The 20,359-nt window shown below is 39.7% G+C and overlaps 1 protein-coding gene and 1 long non-coding RNA gene across 3 annotated transcripts; one reads left to right on the top strand and one right to left on the bottom strand.

Annotated features, from left to right (window-relative positions):
- The first annotated feature begins 8,403 nt into the window (after positions 1–8,403).
- LOC117484589 (kielin/chordin-like protein) lies at positions 8,404–20,270 on the top strand. Of its 2 annotated transcripts, XM_034133022.1 has the most exons (11): positions 8,404–8,828; positions 9,308–9,429; positions 15,585–15,797; positions 15,963–16,046; positions 17,007–17,103; positions 17,242–17,371; positions 18,408–18,657; positions 19,026–19,170; positions 19,251–19,347; positions 19,432–19,494; positions 19,599–20,270. In XM_034133022.1, the coding sequence occupies exons 1-11, from the start codon at positions 8,804–8,806 to the stop codon at positions 19,912–19,914; spliced, it is 1,542 nt and encodes a 513-aa protein (XP_033988913.1). In that variant the 5' UTR covers positions 8,404–8,803; the 3' UTR covers positions 19,915–20,270. The 2 variants fall into 2 exon arrangements, with proteins under 2 accessions (XP_033988913.1, XP_033988912.1); XM_034133021.1 differs by lacking the exon at positions 8,404–8,828 and having other exon boundaries at positions 9,053–9,429.
- Positions 9,262–11,187, bottom strand: LOC117484591. The gene is made up of 3 exons (XR_004556158.1): positions 11,101–11,187; positions 9,937–10,043; positions 9,262–9,401 (listed from the first exon to the last, which is right to left on the bottom strand). It is a non-coding gene; the product is annotated as an uncharacterized LOC117484591 (long non-coding RNA).
- Positions 20,271–20,359: the final 89 nt, after the last annotated feature.

Raw genomic sequence — 20,359 nt, forward strand, 5'->3', positions numbered from 1 at the left:
AGTGATTTTCAGCTCTTTCAATACTTTCCGCCTCATTCTGAAAGAAAGGAGTGAAATGTGCCAACGTGACGGCCGTCTTGGTGTGTGGTGCGAGATGTAGTTCATTGAGCGTGTCACTACCCGATCTGCCCCCCTGCCCGATCTGTACTGCGCATGTGCGAGATGGTCCGCCATATTGGACAACTCCGTACGGCAACTCTAGGCTCCTCGTTGAGCGAAAATACAGAAAATAGGTCAATAACAAGCGTAAAAGTGTGTGGAAATAAGCGCTTTTAAAAGTGATTTACAAGCTTTTTATTAAACATCTGTCTGATCTGATTTATTCTGACTGTAGCACAATCAAAGCTTTAATATCTTGAAATGTACCACCCCTAGTTCACTATGTTTTACCTTATAAACAGCGAACCATTCTTTTAACAGTCAACCCAGAGGTCAGAGTGAAACCTACCGATTGATCATCAGGACACATCTCACTGTTCAAACCGCTGATATTACTGCTTGACCTTCTGTAAAGAAATGCAAAAGGGTGAAGAGTATCTGTCAGGGTCTGGGAGGTTTCTGGTTTCAGACACTTCAACATAAAAGGAAATAGAGATTGGATTACTTCAACTGATACTAACTGATCCAAATAAATCAATTGTTTCACAGTTAAGGAAGTGCCAAGACATCAACCCTAGTGACATACAAGGAACTGAGTTAAAAAGGTGATATGTTTCCTCATGCCGTGAGACTGGGTTTGTTGATCAAGACTGCATATTTGACCAGTTAACATTTTTTTCAGCCATGGTTGAGAAAAAGGACACCACTTGATGGCTGTATGTTAAGAAATGTTCAAAACCAGAAACAGTCAGACCTCCTATGTTACTATTGTTGCTTCCTATATCACTTGAAAACACAACTCTTTATAAGGTTAAAAACATGAATGTATTACTTTAAAAACATTGTTTCCTTTTGCTTTGACACTGGTTTAAATATAAAGAAACATTTCAAGGCCTTTTGACGTTTCATTCATCTGGATTTTGCATCTGTTGCATTTGTTTATGTATAATTCAACCCGGTATCACGGCAAGACGTGAACATGTGACGATCTACCATGCTGGGAGACGTGAAGATGTCACGATTTCGTCCCTTCAAACGTGACAGTTACACGGTATTGTTAACATGGCCCAACCAGTTGAGAAATACCCGGAAGTGCCAAGCAAATGCTCTACCACGACGGTCGGTTGTTATTGTCAATATTAATATAATAATTATTTAATTTTTAATAGTCACACTCGATTTCGCCGATTTTCTTGTTGCCCCAGCTGGTCGACACCTCTTTTAGCAGAAACAAAGTCTACATTAATGTATTACGTGCGATTGCGTTGCCAGGCAACAGCTTGGGTTCATGTTCATTTACAAACTCTTCAACTAGAACCCTAGTTATATTTAAAAACATTTTAGAAGGCCTCACGAAATACTTTAAAGGGGACCTATCATGCAAAATGCACTTTTGTACGTCTTTTATACATGAATATGTGTCTCCGGTGTTCTGTAACATTTATCAGACTTTTCTCTGTGTATTTCGATAAAGTGGAGGAAACGGACACAAAGTGTGTTAATGCTGTCCTCCTCTGCCTCTCCCCGACACATTACACTTCTGGTTTTCCATTTCAGATCTTCTTGTAAGATAATATGAGATAACCGGCTGTGGGTGTAAACGTATATTCTCCTTTTGTGTTGATGTCATTGAACAGTATCATCCCTCACACTCCCACACTCCTTTTTTTACCCTTTGAGACAATGGATGTTTATTCCAAATATTCCCAGGAAAAATTGTTTGATGTGTCTCTCGTAAATATAAGGTGGACTGGTAAAGGAAATCTGTGGAAGTGCAAGGTCACAATTTAGGGGATTACTGTATATGTAAATGTCTATGAGCGAGTGCAAGTCAAACCAAGGTGCAAGTTGTTTAAAGGGGACCTATCATGCAAAATGCACTTTAGTACGTCTTTTCTACATGAATATGTGTCCCCGGTGTTCCAGGGAACTCACCAAGTGTCAGAAAACACAACCCTCTCTATTTTCCTCCATACCCAAATCTCTAAAAAAGGGGCTGCAACGGATCTGATAAAAACTGATCCAGATTTGAACACTGTCCTGACGTCAGGACGGTGGCGCTACGGCTATTGGGCCAACTCCACCAATCAGGAGGAGACAGCCACGCCATTGCCGTTCGAAAGCGCTGGAGACGCTGTAGTACATATGCCAGGCCTGTAGGTGGTGCTGTTCTCACTGAATCTGCCCTTGCGAAAACAGGGGTAAAAAAAGTGCAAATTGAGCAAAATGAGTCATGGCTAAAATGCATGATCTGTTTGGTATTTTGAAAAAAAGAAAGTATAAATATGCCTTATATAGGTATGGTCCTACACTATATTATTCAAATATAGCATGAGAGGTCCACTTTAAAGTAAATTAAAATGTAAATGTGAAGGAATGTGTGTATAACAAAATACATCCGTCATAAACAATACCGGAAACACACGTAGGCAAGATCCTCAGCTCGGTGATTGGATGGTTTAGCACGTTGGGTTATGGTGTTTATGCGATGTGAAATCCGAAAACAATTAAAAAAATTAAATAATACTTTATTCCGAGTGTGCTTGCTTTTCTTTTTAAAAGTCATCACATAACGGCATTGTAATACACGGTTCGGCTGCATTAAATATTACACATCTGCCGTAGTTCTTTATTTATAGAGCCCTGATTAGAAGACTTCTGGACAAACTGGAAGAAGTGCCGCCGAAACTGAATACGTGACGTGGATCATAAATATATCAGCAATTAAACAACATCTTCAATTTCTCTTCACACAATACGTCTCCTTCCAGTATCAATACTAATTCGGCTGACTTTTATATTTGATCCAATTGGTAGATAGGTTATATTTACACCATAACGGTGCACAGCTGATAGAAAGGGACTTTTTGGTGTCAATAGGTGCGTTCACACCGGAGTACTTTGGTGTACTTTTCCCACAATAGTTCATCAGAACTACGATATATTTGCGTTCACACCAAAAAGCCCCAGGAACTAAAGTAGCTCAAATTAGTTTGTCCAACCCGCTTTTCAGTCCCTGCTAGAGAGCAGGGACTGTCGTGGGAGAAAGTAGTTCGTACGTCTGATTGGCTGTGTGGAATGCAAACCACGCCCGTTTGACTCTGAATTTGTTGTTGTAAGCGGCCATTGTATTTGCTCGCTTCGGCCAGCGCACCCGAAGACATTCCTTTTGTGAAAGCAGTTATTATAGCAACACTAAATAAATCAATTGGAGCGGTGGAGTGATGAGGATGTGTCTGCGCTTCTGGCGATTTACTCGGAGGACGCGAAGCGCCGCATTCAGAAGCTTCTACTGAATGCAGTTTCCGTGGCTCAGCAAAGTTAGCAGACCTGGCAAAGTCATGTCGGGACGACTACGAAGGTAAAATAAAATACATGCACTGCACTGTTTTAATCTGCACAATACTGGTCTTAGATGTACTTTTATTTGCTCAGTAGATCGAGCTAGCCATGCTAGAACTTGCTATAATAGGTCCAAGCTGGCTAACAACATCTAGCTAGCTAGCTATTCTCAGCTGCTATGAACACGTTTTGACTTGTGAATAAGTGTGCAATGTTCTGTAATTTGCTTCACTAACTCATGGCACTAATCCTGTGTTTCAGGCGAGGTGTTTCTCTCAGGATTAGAAACTAGTTTTCCCCTCCGGGATAAAACGATAATATAACGTTAGCAATTAGCATGCTAGCTGGACATAATGCTACCTAGTTGCCAGTGACGTGCGGTGAGGTTCATGGCTGGTGAGGCACTGACTCACTGAGTCAGATTTACAAATATTATATTTTGACCTTAATCGAAATATTCGGTTATTTTCAAAAGCTTTTTTAGTCTGATGCTTCGATTCATTTTAAACAGACCGTTCAACAAAAGGATACCCAAAATCTAAATATTGGATTGTTCTTTCTTAGTAAGATCCCATTTTCATTACAAATGTGGTCTTACCTTGACTTGAAGATGAATATAAGTCCATGCTATCCTTCTGGACAACAATCTCTATTACTTTTTTGTAAAAGTCCTCCTTATCTTCCTGTAGTTTCAAAAGTCTAGTTTGTTGTTACGTCTACCATCTCTGCGTAGAATTACAGTAGCTAAATTAGTGCCCGCGCTCCAGCAAGTTACTGTGGGCTTACGAGAGGCAGAGCACGCCCCTGCCTCACTTGTCATCGCTCCCGTAGCGGAGCTCGGCAAATTTGCTGATTTTGACTATAAAAAGCAATTAGAATCATACATAAATCACACTTCCAACACAGATCAGTGGAGACATTTTATTATTATTACTATTTCGTTTTTCTTTAGTTGTTTTTCCGTTACATTGGAGTATGACAGGTGAGGCTCTGCCTCCCCTGCCTCCACTGACTGCACGTCGCTGCTAGTTGCTATAATTTCAAGTCATTTGCAACATTCATTCTACATGTTAATGGTACAAGCTTAAACAGTTGATTACCTGCATGCCACAAAGACTGATGTTCTAATATTTTTGCACATTTAAGTAGAAATGTAATTGAAATTCAATTTATTTTTCCTTTTTTTTATTGATTGTTATAATTGTACTCAGCCATGTTATGTTAGATGTCAATCCACTTACACTGTAACTACTCCGGCCTTGAAAGAAGGTTACACATCTAACTGATGTCCACTAATCCCTATAAAACAAAGTTCAAGCATACATTAAGCACAAAACAATAAATAAGGGCACTTTGATATTTATTTTTTATTTGATATTATTTGATCCGATCTTATCTTCTACTTTACACCTGCATTTTGTACACTGTCCCTGCCTGCACCATGTCCAATGTTGGACAATGTTGTCTCGTTGTTGCGATTAAACTGATCTTGTATCTTGCTTATTTCTCCTTAGGAAAGTGGGCACGCGATGACAGCTTCCTTGACACCATCATGGCGATGGATCGCCGTGCCATGGTCAGCAAGGAGAATGAGGACCTGCGTGCCAAGGAGATGCACGACGAGCGGCTGCTGCATTCACACAAGGCCCAGGAATCGAGCTGGAGCAACAAAATACCTTTCAGGCTGGGCTTCTGGCAGTGCTAAGCGAGCTGATTAAATCCAACAGGCCTTCAATACAAAAATGAAGAAAAACTTGTCGTCGTTGATAAACTGTACAATGACTTGTTGGGAGGCGTGTGGTGCAGTGGTCTGGTGCGTTGGTGTTCGGATCAGGGGAGGACAGGTTCAAACCCCACTGCAGTCAGGATGTCGTTGTGTCCCTGGGCAAGACACTTCACCCCAAATTGCCTACACCTGGGACAGTTCATTTTGTATTATTGTGATTATATATATATGCCACTGTTATTAATACTGACACTTCACTTTGCACTAAGGTGTGTCTGCTGCTGAGCCTACCTATTGTTATTATATATATATATATATATATATATATTGCCACTGTTATTATATTGTTTTGATACTACTGACACTTATTGATCTGCTGCTGATAAATAAAAGAGAACCTACATGCACGGCACTAGCATCATGACTGTCTTTGTTTAAACCAGCAGCAGTGCAGCGGTACACAGACTAACCTGTGTGTGTGTAACGTAGTTCTTCAGGTGTGTATGCTGTATTTATCACAGTAAAGATGGTATATAAAAGCTTTTTAAAGAGCTTTCAACCTCATCCCATTGTCTTTAACACACATTTAACATAATAATATACTCATATTAATATACAAATATACAGTATGAGTACTGTTTTGATACTGACATTTAATCTTTGCACTAAGGTGTGTCTGCACTATTGTAATTGTGTCTGTTGACTGTGGTAAATAAAAGAGAGAACCAAATGCACTGTACAAAAGATCAGCTTTATTGTCAATTTACAATTTCCATGCTGTTCAGATGCCTCAAGGGCTGTACGCGTGTCTTGCCCCGTGGCGATTTTTTTAGGTTGCGTCTCCCCAACGTTGCTTCCAGGCGAATACAGAGGAGTTTAAAAGATCCACTTTGATCCACCGCACATTGGTGTACGTTGGCACCACCTTCTCCCACCAGGCCGATGTTCTATTGTTCACCCAGAGAGAGCGCGGGACACGACGCGTTCCGTAGTATTCGCATATCTGGAACACATACAAAGACACAAATTAGCCCTACATAACTCCATAAATCCTACATTAGATAGTATTAATGTGATTTAATGAACGTACCATTGCTGTTCTTTGGGCGTGATAACGGTCATCATGCCCAGTTGTCCTACGGCGAAACATGTCCATAGCGTGTGCTTTTCGTGGTCCAATCCTTTTGTTAAGGCTTCTTAACCGCCTTCGCCTCCGACTCAGCATTTCTATTGCATTTGAATGGTCGATCTGTATTTTTATTTGTGGCTGAGTTATTGGCTTAAATAACTCAGTTACGAAACTGTATAACACGAGCACCAAAACGTCAACTCCATACCGTGTCTGAGGTCGGAAGGTAAACAGAAGCATCCAGTGGAAGCAGAAGTTTTTCTTCTTCTTCTCTCGGTTTTTTGGCGAATTGCAACTTTAAGGTGCATACCGCCACCTACTGTACTCGCCGTGAAGTTGTTTGCGGCCTGCCAGTAAACCCAAAGCAGAAGAAGAAGAAGTGACGTCAGTGGCTCATTTGCCTAATCCACCCCCAAGAACTCATTTTGGTGTGAACGCGATCTGCTTTAGTTCATCAGAACTAAAAGAACTCTCATGAACTAAAGTTCTCATGAACTACTGTGGGAAAAGTACTTGGTGTGAATGCGCCTTATATCTACGCCGGGATCCTGAGTCGAGGCTGATCCTGTTGCCGCGGTCCTGTGTCCTGGATCCTCTATCCTGAGTTCTGGATTTGAGTCCTGGACTTCGAGCCGTGGCTGGGCCTGTCTCTGCGGTCCTGCCTGACTCTCATCATCCTACGCTGTAAAATGTATTATCTCTTCAATTTACACACGGCATCTATTGCACGTCTGTCCGTCCTGGGAGAGGGATCCCTCCTCTGTTGCTCTCCCTGAGGTTTCTCCCATGTTCCCCTTTAAACTGTGGGGTTTTTCCTTTTTTGGAAGTTCTTCCTTGTACGATGTGAGGGTCTAAGGACAGAGGGTGTCGTATTGTCATACTGATATTCGGTACAAACTGTGAAGTCCACTGAGACAAATGTAACATTTGTGATATTGGGCTATATAAATAAACATTGATTGATTGATTGAGAGAGGAGAGAGGAGAGAGGAGAGAGGAGAGAGGAGAGGAAAGAGGAGGCTCTCTGGAGGAGCTATAACAGAGGGTCCACTGATGGTTCCTCTGTGGATGTATTTCCAGCTACAGGGATGTTTCAAAGAGTCGTGGCGCACGGCCGGACTGATCTCAGCCAATGACTGCTCTGCAAACTGCTGGATATTATTTTATTAACTGCTTGAATCAGACGCGATGTCTCTCTCACACACACACACACACACACACACACACACACACACACACACACACACACACACACACACACACACACACACACACACACACACACACACACACACACACACACACACACACAAGCCTGATAAACACAGGAAACAATGTTAAATACATGAATAACCAGACTGAGAAGTTTTCAGGAATGTTTGTGTCAGTCTTTAGAGGCTGGACGAGCAGAAACAGTATAAAATCAGACAGAGCGAGACACAGCGCCACATCAGAGCTGCACCTGCAGGACAAGGACCTTGAGCAAAGCAACGGCTGCCCCAGACCTCCAGGACCAGGACCAGGTGCCCCGGTGTGTCAGGAGACTCACAAAGGGGCGTGGCCAGCAGCAGCTCGGGTACGTTGGAAGCTACTGACCCAGAATCAGCTCTTTAGTCACAGGCCTGAAATAGAGGGGGATGAGGCTGCAATGATCTGTTTGGGCTTTGGAGCAAAGCACTTCAGAGACATGTTTTTTATATCTCTGAAACCTATAATATATGCCTAAAAATAGTATAACAGGAGACCTTGAACATATACCAAACAGTTGGCTTTATTGCTAGGTTCAATAAGTGAACAAAATGCACTTTAAACATGTCATGCAGGAGTAAGACAATGATTTAAGTAGGTACCTCCATATGATTATTGTGAATACATGATTAAAGGTTTCAGCCTAACTCTCTGAAACATGATGTCACACATCACTTGTGGATTGTTATATTTTATAAATCTAAAAGTGTTCATTCATCTGAAGCACTTTGAGAGCATTATCAATAGGATATAAATATGGTGTGCTCTTGTAACAAGTGTGTGCATTTGTAAAGCATTGAAACAGAAACACACTGATTGTATAACTATTAACGCTAACGACACAGAAAGAAAGTTACATCTCCACATCACGGTGGAATTGGCATTACTCCTGAAGTTACTCGTGCACAGTGCTGCCCCTGACAGAGTTGGCCCGTTCTTTACATAACGTGTGAAAGTGTGTTCATTGGATGACAATAGTGAAGCTGAGGGAAATGATTTCCAGATATGTGTTCAGTTAAAAACCACCAGTACGTCTTCTTATCTCAATGTCTCAGTTTTGCTCACAGCCTCTTTGCATCACTAAACTGGTGACATCAGGGAATCAGTCAGGGAGCATTTGACGGGTTTAGAGAACATTGTTTTGAATCTTCAGGAAGTGTATGAACCACTTCCTGCCGAGGACCCTTCATTGTGTACGCTGTTAATGTGTGTTATCGTGCGTTAACCCGGTGTTTGTGCCTCTTCCTCTGTGCAGAGTCATGAAGCTGCTCCTCCTGCTGGCAGGTAAGCAGCATCGCAGGCTTCACTGTGACAAACAACATGTGTTTGAAAGGCATTATGAATGCATTTCAAAGTCAAGTCCTCTGTGCATAGAGTCACTGCGAGTGTGTAATAGCCCCGCACTACTCTACTGTCTTCTTTGTGCAAATAAACAAAGATAATGTTTGAATGATAGACTTTTAAAACATGAGCTCATCCATGAAATCAATATAAATGTGAACGGGTAGCTCTTATTCAACATTTTGATGGCTTCAGTTAATGAGGGGGTTAGCCTTCAACCACTTGTATTTATGAATGAAACAGAACCCAGATACCCTGTATACATTCACCCTGAAGGAGCACATGCTTTACAGAATACATAAGTATATCATTATTCACTCATTGCACTGATGAGTGTCACTTCAAGTCAGAGGAGAGACTTCAGGGAACGATGAGTGTTCAGGTTGTTCTTGATGGATGTGTTTCTCCTGGAACTCCTGCAGTTGCTGCCAGCCAGATGGAGCTCTCTGCCTCTCAGGAGGTCACTCTGAATGCTCCTGGTGGAAACATCAACATCAGCGACGTTCCCATCACTTTCTATGGAAAAACATACACATGGTTACACGTGAGTACAATGAACCCCTGCCTGTGTTTCCTGTGATCATCCAGCACACACACTGACTGTTGATGACTGGTATTATTACACATACTACACGTACTACACGTACTACACATATTACACATTGTCAAGTTATGATCTTGTCTTCCTGATTGACTCCTGCCTAAACTTGAAAATGGCCCGATTCCCTCCAAAAGGACACATGGGACAACTCAGATTTGCATCATTCCTCTTTATTTTGAGTTATTGCAGAATTATTTCTGCTTCATTTAGCCTCTTGATAGCCTTCTGATGCTTCATTCAGGTTGAAAACCTTAAACACAAAACATACTTTCATTCACTTCATCTCAAGTTATAATTAAACTTAACACTTAAACAAAAATAATTGCATCTCAACAAAGTAAATTATAATCCAGCATTTTATGTTTTAGCTTAACTTCATAAACTAGAAATAATAATTCATCTTAATAAAACATGGTTCCAACAGAAAAATACATTTACAAAATATATCACCAGCAGCGTCTTTGGTTGAATCCTTGAGTCTTTCTCCTCTCCCAGTGAATTGTTTGCTTCTCTGCTGAGAGTGTGCCTTCCCAGGTGTGTTGCATTAAGCTCCTTAACTAGGGTTGCGGTCGAATAGTCCATTTAGCTTAGGAACCTTCCTAACGGAGTGAAATGACCCGGAAGTCCCTCAGTGGCAGCCATGATAAGTGCCGTTCGAATTCTCTAAATTAAAAGGAAAGGAGGTTTCAAACTTCCTTTATAACCTCCTTTAGCCTAGGAACCACTGGACCTCCCTAACCGACATGAGAGGAGAAAATGCTGCCCCACAATGCCTTGCGGCCGCGGCATTTAAGCCGAGGGAATGTCCGGTCGTTCACGGAAACAATCGATTATGAACGAGAAATGATATCATGAAAGTTACGGTTCAAAACGTATGTGGTAAGTTGCCAAAGTGCTTTGTTTTGAACGTTCATCAGTATTATAATCAAAAGGGGAAATGTGAACGTTAGTTTTGACTGAAATGATCAAATAAAGTCAACATTTCACAGTCTTTACTAAGCTGTGTGGGGTTTGTTCAACTTTTAAAAAGATGTTTGAATGGTGATATACACAGTGATAGATGTTAAGGACTAACGTTTATAATAAATACATTTGTATTTATTTTAAGATCTTTTCATAGTTCACACAATCATACGTATTGGGATCATTTGTATTAATGTGGACCGGAGGGAGAGGGTGACGAGCATAAGTTTCACTTTCCTTTTTTATTTCAATTCCAACTTTGGTCATGAAGAATATGTTTCTCTGTTGTCCCCGTTCATAAAGCATAAAACAACAGCATCAGAGCACGGTGCAGAGTCTCTAGATGAGTTTACAGTAGTCCCTCGTTCTTATTAAACATCCCTGTTGTAGTCCGCTGTATAGAAAACTGTAGTTTCCATAGTTTCCCCACCGCAGCAGGCGCACATTTATGACCTCTGCTGGCGCATCATAAACACGTCGGATAGTGAAAGTGCAGTCGGATTCTCTAAAGTACCGCAGTCTCTTCTCCTAAATCCTTTTGAATTCTCCTATCCACTCTCCCTTAACCCCGTGACGTTCCACTCCGAGGTCAAGGAATAGACGATAGGGTTAGAACTTAGGAGCTGTTTTTTTGGGGTATTCGAACGCAACCTAGGAGTGGCACACTCTTCCTTTGAGCCACCTCCTCAGTGGAAGCACAGACCCTAGGCTCCCTGTCTCCACCTGCTGGACTGGAGCCAGATTTAGATTTCTCTGGCTCTGCCAAAACACACATACTACACATACTACACATATTACACGTACTACACGTACTACACGTACTACACATACTACACATATTACACATACTACACATATTAAAGGTATATCTGTGGTTTAGATAAGGTATAGATATTACAGATATTACACATAACTCACTGTTTAATATGTACTAACTCACTGTTTAATATGTACTAACTCACTGTTTAATATGTACTAACTCACAGTTTAATATGTACTAACTCACAGTTTAATATGTACTAACTCACTGTTTAATATGTACTAACTCACTGTTTAATATGTACTAACTCACAGTTTTAATATGTACTAACTCACAGTTTAATATGTACTAACTCACAGTTTAATATGTACTAACTCACTGTTAATATGTACTAACTCACTGTTTAATATGTACTAACTCACAGTTTAATATGTACTAACTCACTGTTTAATATGTACTAACTCACAGTTTAATATGTACTAACTCACTGTTTAATATGTACTAACTCACTGTTTAATATGTTATAACTCACTGTTTAATATGTACTAACTCACTGTTTAATATGTTATAACTCACTGTTTAATATGTACTAACTCACTGTTTAATATGTACTAACTCACTGTTTAATATGTTATAACTCACTGTTTAATATGTACTAACTCACTGTTAATATGTTATAACTCACTGTTTAATATGTACTAACTCACTGTTTAATATGTACTAACTCACTGTTTAATATGTACTAACTCACAGTTTAATATGTACTAACTCACTGTTTAATATGTTATAACTCACTGTTTAATATGTACTAACTCACTGTTTAATATGTACTAACTCACTGTTTAATATGTACTAACTCACAGTTTAATATGTACTAACTCACTGTTTAATATGTACTAACTCACTGTTTAATATGTTATAACTCACTGTTTAATATGTACTAACTCACTGTTTAATATGTACTAACTCACTGTTTAATATGTACTAACTCACTGTTTAATATGTACTAACTCACTGTTTAATATGTTATAACTCACTGTTTAATATGTTATAACTCACTGTTTAATATGTACTAACTCACTGTTTAATATGTTATAACTCACTGTTTTAATATGTACTAACCTCACTGTTTGAATATGTTATAACTCACTGTTTAATATGTACTAACTCACTGTTTAATTATTGTACTAACTCACTGTTTAATATGTACTAACTCACTGTTTAATATGTTATAACTCACTGTTTAATATGTACTAACTCACTGTTTAATATGTTATAACTCACTGTTTAATATGTACTAACTCACTGTTTAATATGTACTAACTCACTGTTTAATATGTACTAACTCACTGTTTAATATGTACTAACTCACAGTTTAATATGTACTAACTCACAGTTTAATATGTACTAACTCACTGTTTAATATGTACTAACTCACTGTTTAATATTGTTACTAACTCACTGTTTAATATGTACTAACTCACTGTTTAATATGTACTAACTCACTGTTTAATATGTACTAACTCACTGTTTAATATGTACTAACTCACAGTTTAATATGTACTAACTCACAGTTTAATATGTACTAACTCACTGTTTAATATGTACTAACTCACTGTTTAATATGTACTAACTCACTGTTTAATATGTACTAACTCACTGTTTAATATGTACTAACTCACTGTTTAATATGTACTAACTCACTGTTTAATATGTACTAACTCACAGTTTAATATGTACTAACTCACAGTTTAATATGTACTAACTCACTGTTTAATATGTACTAACTCACTGTTTAATATGTTATAACTCACTGTTTAATATGTACTAACTCACTGTTTAATATGTACTAACTCACTGTTTAATATGTTATAACTCACTGTTTAATATGTACTAACTCACAGTTTAATATGTACTAACTCACTGTTTAATATGTTATAACTCACTGTTTAATATGTACTAACTCACTGTTTAATATGTACTAACTCACTGTTTAATATGTTATAACTCACTGTTTAATATGTACTAACTCACAGTTTAATATGTACTAACTCACAGTTTAATATGTTATAACTCACTGTTTAATATGTACTAACTCACTGTTTAATATGTACTAACTCACTGTTTAATATGTTATAACTCACTGTTTAATATGTACTAACTCACTGTTTAATATGTACTAACTCACTGTTTAATATGTACTAACTCACTGTTTAATATGTACTAACTCACAGTTTAATATGTACTAACTCACAGTTTAATATGTACTAACTCACAGTTTAATATGTACTAACTCATAGTTTAATATGTTATAACTCACTGTTTAATATGTTATAACTCACTGTTTAATATGTACTAACTCACTGTTTAATATGTACTAACTCACTGTTTAATATGTACTAACTCACAGTTTAATATGTTATAACTCACTGTTTAATATGTACTAACTCACTGTTTAATATGTACTAACTCACTGTTTAATATGTACTAACTCACTGTTTAATATGTTATAACTCACTGTTTAATATGTACTAACTCACTGTTTAATATGTTATAACTCACTGTTTAATATGTACTAACTCACTGTTTAATATGTTATAACTCACTGTTTAATATGTACTAACTCACAGTTTAATATGTACTAACTCACAGTTTAATATGTACTAACTCACAGTTTAATATGTACTAACTCACAGTTTAATATGTACTAACTCACAGTTTAATATGTACTAACTCACTGTTTAATATGTACTAACTCACTGTTTAATATGTTACTAACTCACTGTTTAATATGTACTAACTCACTGTTTAATATGTACTAACTCACTGTTTAATATGTACTAACTCACTGTTTAATATGTACTAACTCACTGTTTAATATGTACTAACTCACTGTTTAATATGTACTAACTCACTGTTTAATATGTTATAACTCACTAACTCAGTTTAATATGTACTAACTCACTGTTTAATATGTACTAACTCACGGTTTATATGTACTAACTCACTGTTTAATATGTACTAACTCACTGTTTAATATGTACTAACTCACATGTTTAATATGTACTAAACTCACTGTTTAATATGTACTAACTCACTGTTTAATATGTACTAACTCACTGTTTAATATGTACTAACTCACTGTTTAATATGTACTAACTCACTGTTTAATATGTTACTAACTCACTGTTTAATATGTACTAACTCACTGTTTAATATGTACTAACTCACTGTTTAATAGTACTAACTCACTGTTTTAATAGTACTAACTCACTGTTTAATATGTACTAACTCACTGTTTAATATGTACTAACTCACTGTTTAATATGTACTAACTCACTGTTTAATATGTTATAACTCACTGTTTAATATGTACTAACTCACTGTTTAATATGTACTAACTCACTGTTTAATATGTACTAACTCACTGTTTAATATGTACTAACTCACTGTTTAATATGTACTAACTCACTGTTTAATATGTACTAACTCACTGTTTAATATGTACTAACTCACAGTCCTCAGAATCAGTCCCTAGTGTGTTTGTCTTGATCTTATTTATATATAGATGTAAGCGGTTTGTTACCTTTCAGCGTGTCAGCCTGTAAATATGGGAGCAAATGAATAATGACATGTTGCTAAAGGCAGAGAATGAATTGAGTATTACACACAAAGTTTAAAGTGTGTGCTTTTTGTGCCAGCTGTTATTTTGGGTATTATAAAAGTTTCCCCTCATATTATTCAATATCAGACGCACTGAGACAGGCTTGGTCCCAGAATGCATCACTGTGAGTCTGGTCCGGAGCTGGAAAGTGAGCGTAACATTTCCCTCTGGGGTCTATGGGATCTATGGGGGTCTATGGGGTCTATGGGGGTCTATGGGGTCTATGGAGGTCTCTGGGGTCTATGGGGTCTATGCGGTCTATGGGGTCTCTGGGGTCTCTGGGGTCTATGGGGTCTATGCGGTCTATGGGGTCTCTGGGGTCTATGGGGTCTCTGGGGTCTATGCGGTCTATGGGGTCTCTGGGGTCTCTGGGGTCTATGGGGTCTATGGGGTCAGGCACTGATCAGATCAGTTCAATGGAGTGGGGACAGATCATTACTAGAGCCAACAGGAAGTGGTTTGGAGCAGCTGGACGCGTCTCTTTGATTCCACATGTGTCTCTGTATGAAAGGAGACATAAAGACTTGTTGGACAGTGGCTTGTAGAAAGGTTTTTTCCAAAGTGAGAGAAATGTTTTGATCTCATAATTGATCCTATCCTTTTTCTCCGTAGCTCAAAGCACACCTTGCAGCTCAGACATTTGAGGAGATGAAACGATGCTGTTCTGGAGCGAAAGCCTTCATATTGTAGTTCCTTTTTTTGTTTTTGCAGGTGAAGATGGGCAATAAGACTGAAGTTTGTTTAAAAAATGACCCATCTGAGGACGACATTGACTGTGTGGTGACCAACGACGGGGTGGCTTCAGACAAAGTGAAATACAGTATACAACCTGGATCATTTCCCCCTCACTCTTCTCTTGTTAACATCAAAACCCAGGCACAGGGTCTCGTTGATCTCAAGTTCTTCACTGGTGCTACACAGAATGTGAGTCCTGATCCGATCCCTGTTACACACTGACTGGCTGTCCAGCTGTTTGTACAAAATGAACATTTCAAAGACATTGTGTGGCAAAGACAACTTCAAATCAAAGTTTATTTGTAAAATGTTGGAAGCATTTCCTAATATTTCTCTCTCTGTTCCTGCTTTCAGATGGATTGGGAATTCTCCAATTTTGGTTTGCAAGCTGCTTGCGGGTCACATCATGCTGCTGGCCATCCGTTTTCTGATAGTTTAGTAAGTATGACATGAGGCTGTTACCTAACCCTAACCCTTCAGCCTCACCGATGTTTAGAGTTACCATTTGTCAGGTCCCGATACCAATGCAATGTTGTCCTGTTTGTTTCTGTGTGCCAGGGAAACTCATATCCTAAATGCTTTCTGTTAGAAAGCTGCTGTCTTCCAGCCTTCCTCACACTCACTCTGAATGAGAACTGATCCCTGAGAAGACTTCTGTACCCTAACCACCCTGAGAAATGAGAACTGAGGCTGTGTGTGATCCATTATTCCTTTGTATCACTATCAGACATCATTCATATGAATACAGAACCAGCTTTCAGTTCAGCATGGATAGGTGAATGGAGAAGATCAAGTGCAGTCTGTTTGCTCCTCTAAGCCTCTCCTTTGAAAACTCTCTTCTTATTTTCACTTCTAAACAGAGATAGGTGTCAGAAATAATGTCATCCACAGCCTTAGAGTTTCAGGAAGCAGAAGTCACTCAGCATCATGTGTCTGAAGACAAAGAGAGTTCTTATCAGTGACACATGTAGCTGCTAGCATGCAGAGCTAACGGGGGCAGGCTGGACTCACAGCACCAGGGGCTGGTGGTTCTGCTCCTTCCTGCCCTCAAGTGGACAAAGGAGTTCATTAGAAATATCAATCTGGAATAATGAAGGAGCTCACCACTGCTCTCACTGTTACTTCATGTCCTAACATCGGAGGAAATATATCAGAAGTGGCATCTATAGAACACTTTCATTCATGTGTACAGTGTTGAGGTTACCTTTGTTTTCACTCATTGTATTTACTTGTTATTTTAAATGTGTTTTTAAGGTTCAAACATCTGTCCAGGGACTACAGCTGTAAAAGAGCCTCTTGGCTAACTCTGGCACATTTACAGAGATGGTTCTTAGTGTGCAATGTCCCTGTTAAATAAATAATATGCATACAAATACATTCTGTTTAATCCTTTACTAGAACATTTCTACAACAGTCGGTGGCACAGTGATGGATACCTGGGAGCCTCCTGCAGGAACATCTACTCTTCGAGACCTGAGTGGATGCAGAGGCTCAGGTAAGCTGGTCTGGGGGTTCCCAAAGAAAGGGATCCTCTAAGTTAAATGTGATATTAAAACATGTCTGTTGTTTCCCTATCTTAAATTCTGCCTGTAGTTACTGAAGTGTAATATCATTACCTCCATTCTCCTCCAAGGTGGCGCTGTAATGCCGGGTTCAGAGATGCCCAACTTAGGGCCCTGCTCTACTGGAGTCTGTTCTCTGTCTGCAGTCCTCTCTAATGTCACTGCATGTGGGCCCGAGGAGGTTTGCCAAGCGGACAACACGTAAATATGTGCTCTTTATATCAGGAATAAAGGTCTGACTGATTTGAATAAAGTGTCCCATGTGATCGAACCCTCCATGAGAGAGTGAGGATATTATCCACCTGAGGATTATTGCAGTTATTGATGAATCTGTTCCTATTTCTATTACCCCTTTCCACCAAAGCAGTTCCAGGGTCAGTTCAGAGCTAGTGCCCGATAGCTCACCAGTCCTTTCATTGTTTCCATGAGCAAAACTGGTTGGTGTTAGGAACCAGAGCACTGCTGAACTGGAACCAAGAACCAGATCTGTGTGGAGGCTGGGTCAGATCACTAGAGCCGTAGAGATACGTTCGCTCTCACGGCCCGTTTTGAGGAGCAGCACGACCCGTTCTCCTGTTGTTTTCATACCAGCTTTCAGGTGTGATCACTACATACTGTAGGCTACACAAGTTTTCATATCAGATCACAAGTGAAATCCTATTGAAAGAGCGCCGGTAGAAAACGGAAAATGACTCAATGATAGCAACATGTACTCATACAAAGCATTTATGGTGAATAATTAAAACGCCGTAACCATCTAATGTTCATATCATGTGTTATATATTTTAAATAAGTTTAATTTAGTTTGTTGGCTCTTAATCTGGTTATTGCTTCTTCAGACTGGCTATGCTAACATCATCCATATGATACAGGGAAACGTTTGGCAGTTAACGTCAAACATTGTACATTAAAACTGAACAAAATATGAATCACTGGGGAAATCTGCATCTGTTGCTTTAGTGACAGTCAGCAGTGAATTACTGACTGTCACTAAAGCAACGGTGAATGCCTCTGAATCCTAGTGGGAACAGTTCAACCTGGATCTGAAGAAGAGCACCGAGAGCACAGCTCCAATGCAGCAATATCATATTCCATTTACATGTATACAGACTTTTTGCATTACTTTTTATTTTTATTTTTTTATTATATATGTTGCATCGTTGGAGGAGCTCAGGTCAGAAGAATGTCATATGACAATGAAACCTTTGAATAGAATGTTGAATTGAATGTCCATCAGGTGCGCTGAGGTTCCTAAGGCCCCGGTGGTGTGCACGGTGACGGGCTCCACGGTGATCGGTTTCCACGGAGCAGTGCACTCTGTCCAGGATCGCTGTGCCTACAGTCTGATGGAGCCTGAAGGCAGCGCCAGCTTCAACCTCATGGCCGCTTTCAGGGAGCGCCGGCGTACAGATGTTCCTCTTCTGGACCACCTGATCCTGTCGCTGCCAGGTGTGACCATGTATCTGGAGCAAGGAGGAAGAGTCCGGGTACGTTAGCACGTTGTAGTTATGGGGGTGTTTGCTCAAGCAATGCTGATCATTTCCTGCTAGGAGTTACTTTGTGGTGGTGTATCACAAACCCTCTGTGTGTGTGTGTGTGTGTGTGTGTGTGTGTGTGTGTGTGTGTGTGTGTGTGTGTGTGTGTGTGTGTGTGTGTGTGTGTGTGTGTGTGTGTGTGTGGTGTGTGTGTGTGTGTGTGTGTGTGTGTGTGTGTGTGTGTGTGTGTGTGTGTGTGTGTGTGTGTGTGTGTGTGTGTGTGTGTGTGTGTGTGTGTGTGTGTGTGTGTGTGTGTGTGTGTGTGTGTGTGTGTGTGTGTGTGTGTGTGTGTGTGTGTGTGTGTGTGTGGGTGTGTGTAGGTTGGTGGTGAAGCCCTGGTGCTCAGCAGCACAGCTCAGCTGATGCACGGCGTGGAGCTCTCCAAGGACCAGACTGGAGTCACTGCTAAGTTCCCGTCCTCCAACATGACTCTCTTCTTTGATGGCAACAGCGCACATGTGACAGGTACAGAACAGTACTTCCAAACTGAATATTACATATTTATTTCTGAATGACAGCTTTAATTCTACCCTCACATCCACCAGGACTTCCTGAAGCTGTAGAGGGTTTGTGTGGCAGCCCCTCCAACTCCAGCTGGACCACCACCCCGACTGCAGAGAAGTCCTCTATCAGCCTCCCTGGGTACCGCTCAGTCCGACTGATATGACCTATTTGTCATAATGTGGATTAGGGTTCAGATGTAATGTGATCTTTGTCTCCCTCTAGCTGTGAGATTCAATACCAGGACTCAGTCGACAGCGCCATCAACTGCAACCGCTGCACCGACCAGTAAGAGCTGAGCCATGAACACCCTCGTCTTGTCATGTCATATAAGCAGCGTTGTTTCTGCAAGATCAACCAATGTAACACGGAATACTCTTCCCTCTGAACAGCTGTAATCTCATGAGGCAGCCTCCCTTCTCCGCCTGTCACGAGCACACCGACCCAGAGCCGTACATCAGCGCCTGCACACACACTCTGTGCAGATACCCGTCAGTGGATGGGGTCGACTGCCACTTTTTGGAGGCTTACGCCAAGGCCTGCAGCCTGGAAGCCAACGTGACCCTGGAGGACTGGAGGTCAACTTCTGGCTGCTGTAAGACCCTCTTTCACTTGAATATTCACAGTCGTTGTGGTTTAATACACAACTGGAAGTCCCTGTGTTTGTATAGTAGCCTGAGTATGGTCACATATACAGGATATATGTAATATGGATAGTGTGCAGTGTTTGATTCCACTTCATTCTAGGTTTATTACTTCATTCCTAGTAATAGTTTGTATAATCATTGTTATTAGTGATATTATTATGATAACTATTTAAAACTGTGTATGAAGGAAAAAATGGAAATTAAATTAAAATTAATAAAAGCATAGATTTTGTAAAATTAATTATTTTTATTTCATTTTAAATATTTTAAACTCGTCTAACTGTCATAGTTGGCTCCTCATGTTGGATGTTGTATTACGGTGTGTGTGATATCTCCTGTATAGATAGATGTTAATACATATATAACTTTTATCAATATATTTTAAATATATATTATTATAAATTGTTATTAATACTATCATGAGTTTTAGAATCCTTATCTGAGATCTGCCCACTAAGTGTGTGTGTGTGTGTGTGTGGTGTGTGTGTGTGTGTGTGGTAGTGTGT

Source organism: Trematomus bernacchii, unplaced genomic scaffold (genome assembly GCF_902827165.1).
Source record: "Trematomus bernacchii unplaced genomic scaffold, fTreBer1.1, whole genome shotgun sequence".
Classification (NCBI taxonomy): Eukaryota; Metazoa; Chordata; class Actinopteri; order Perciformes; family Nototheniidae; genus Trematomus; species Trematomus bernacchii.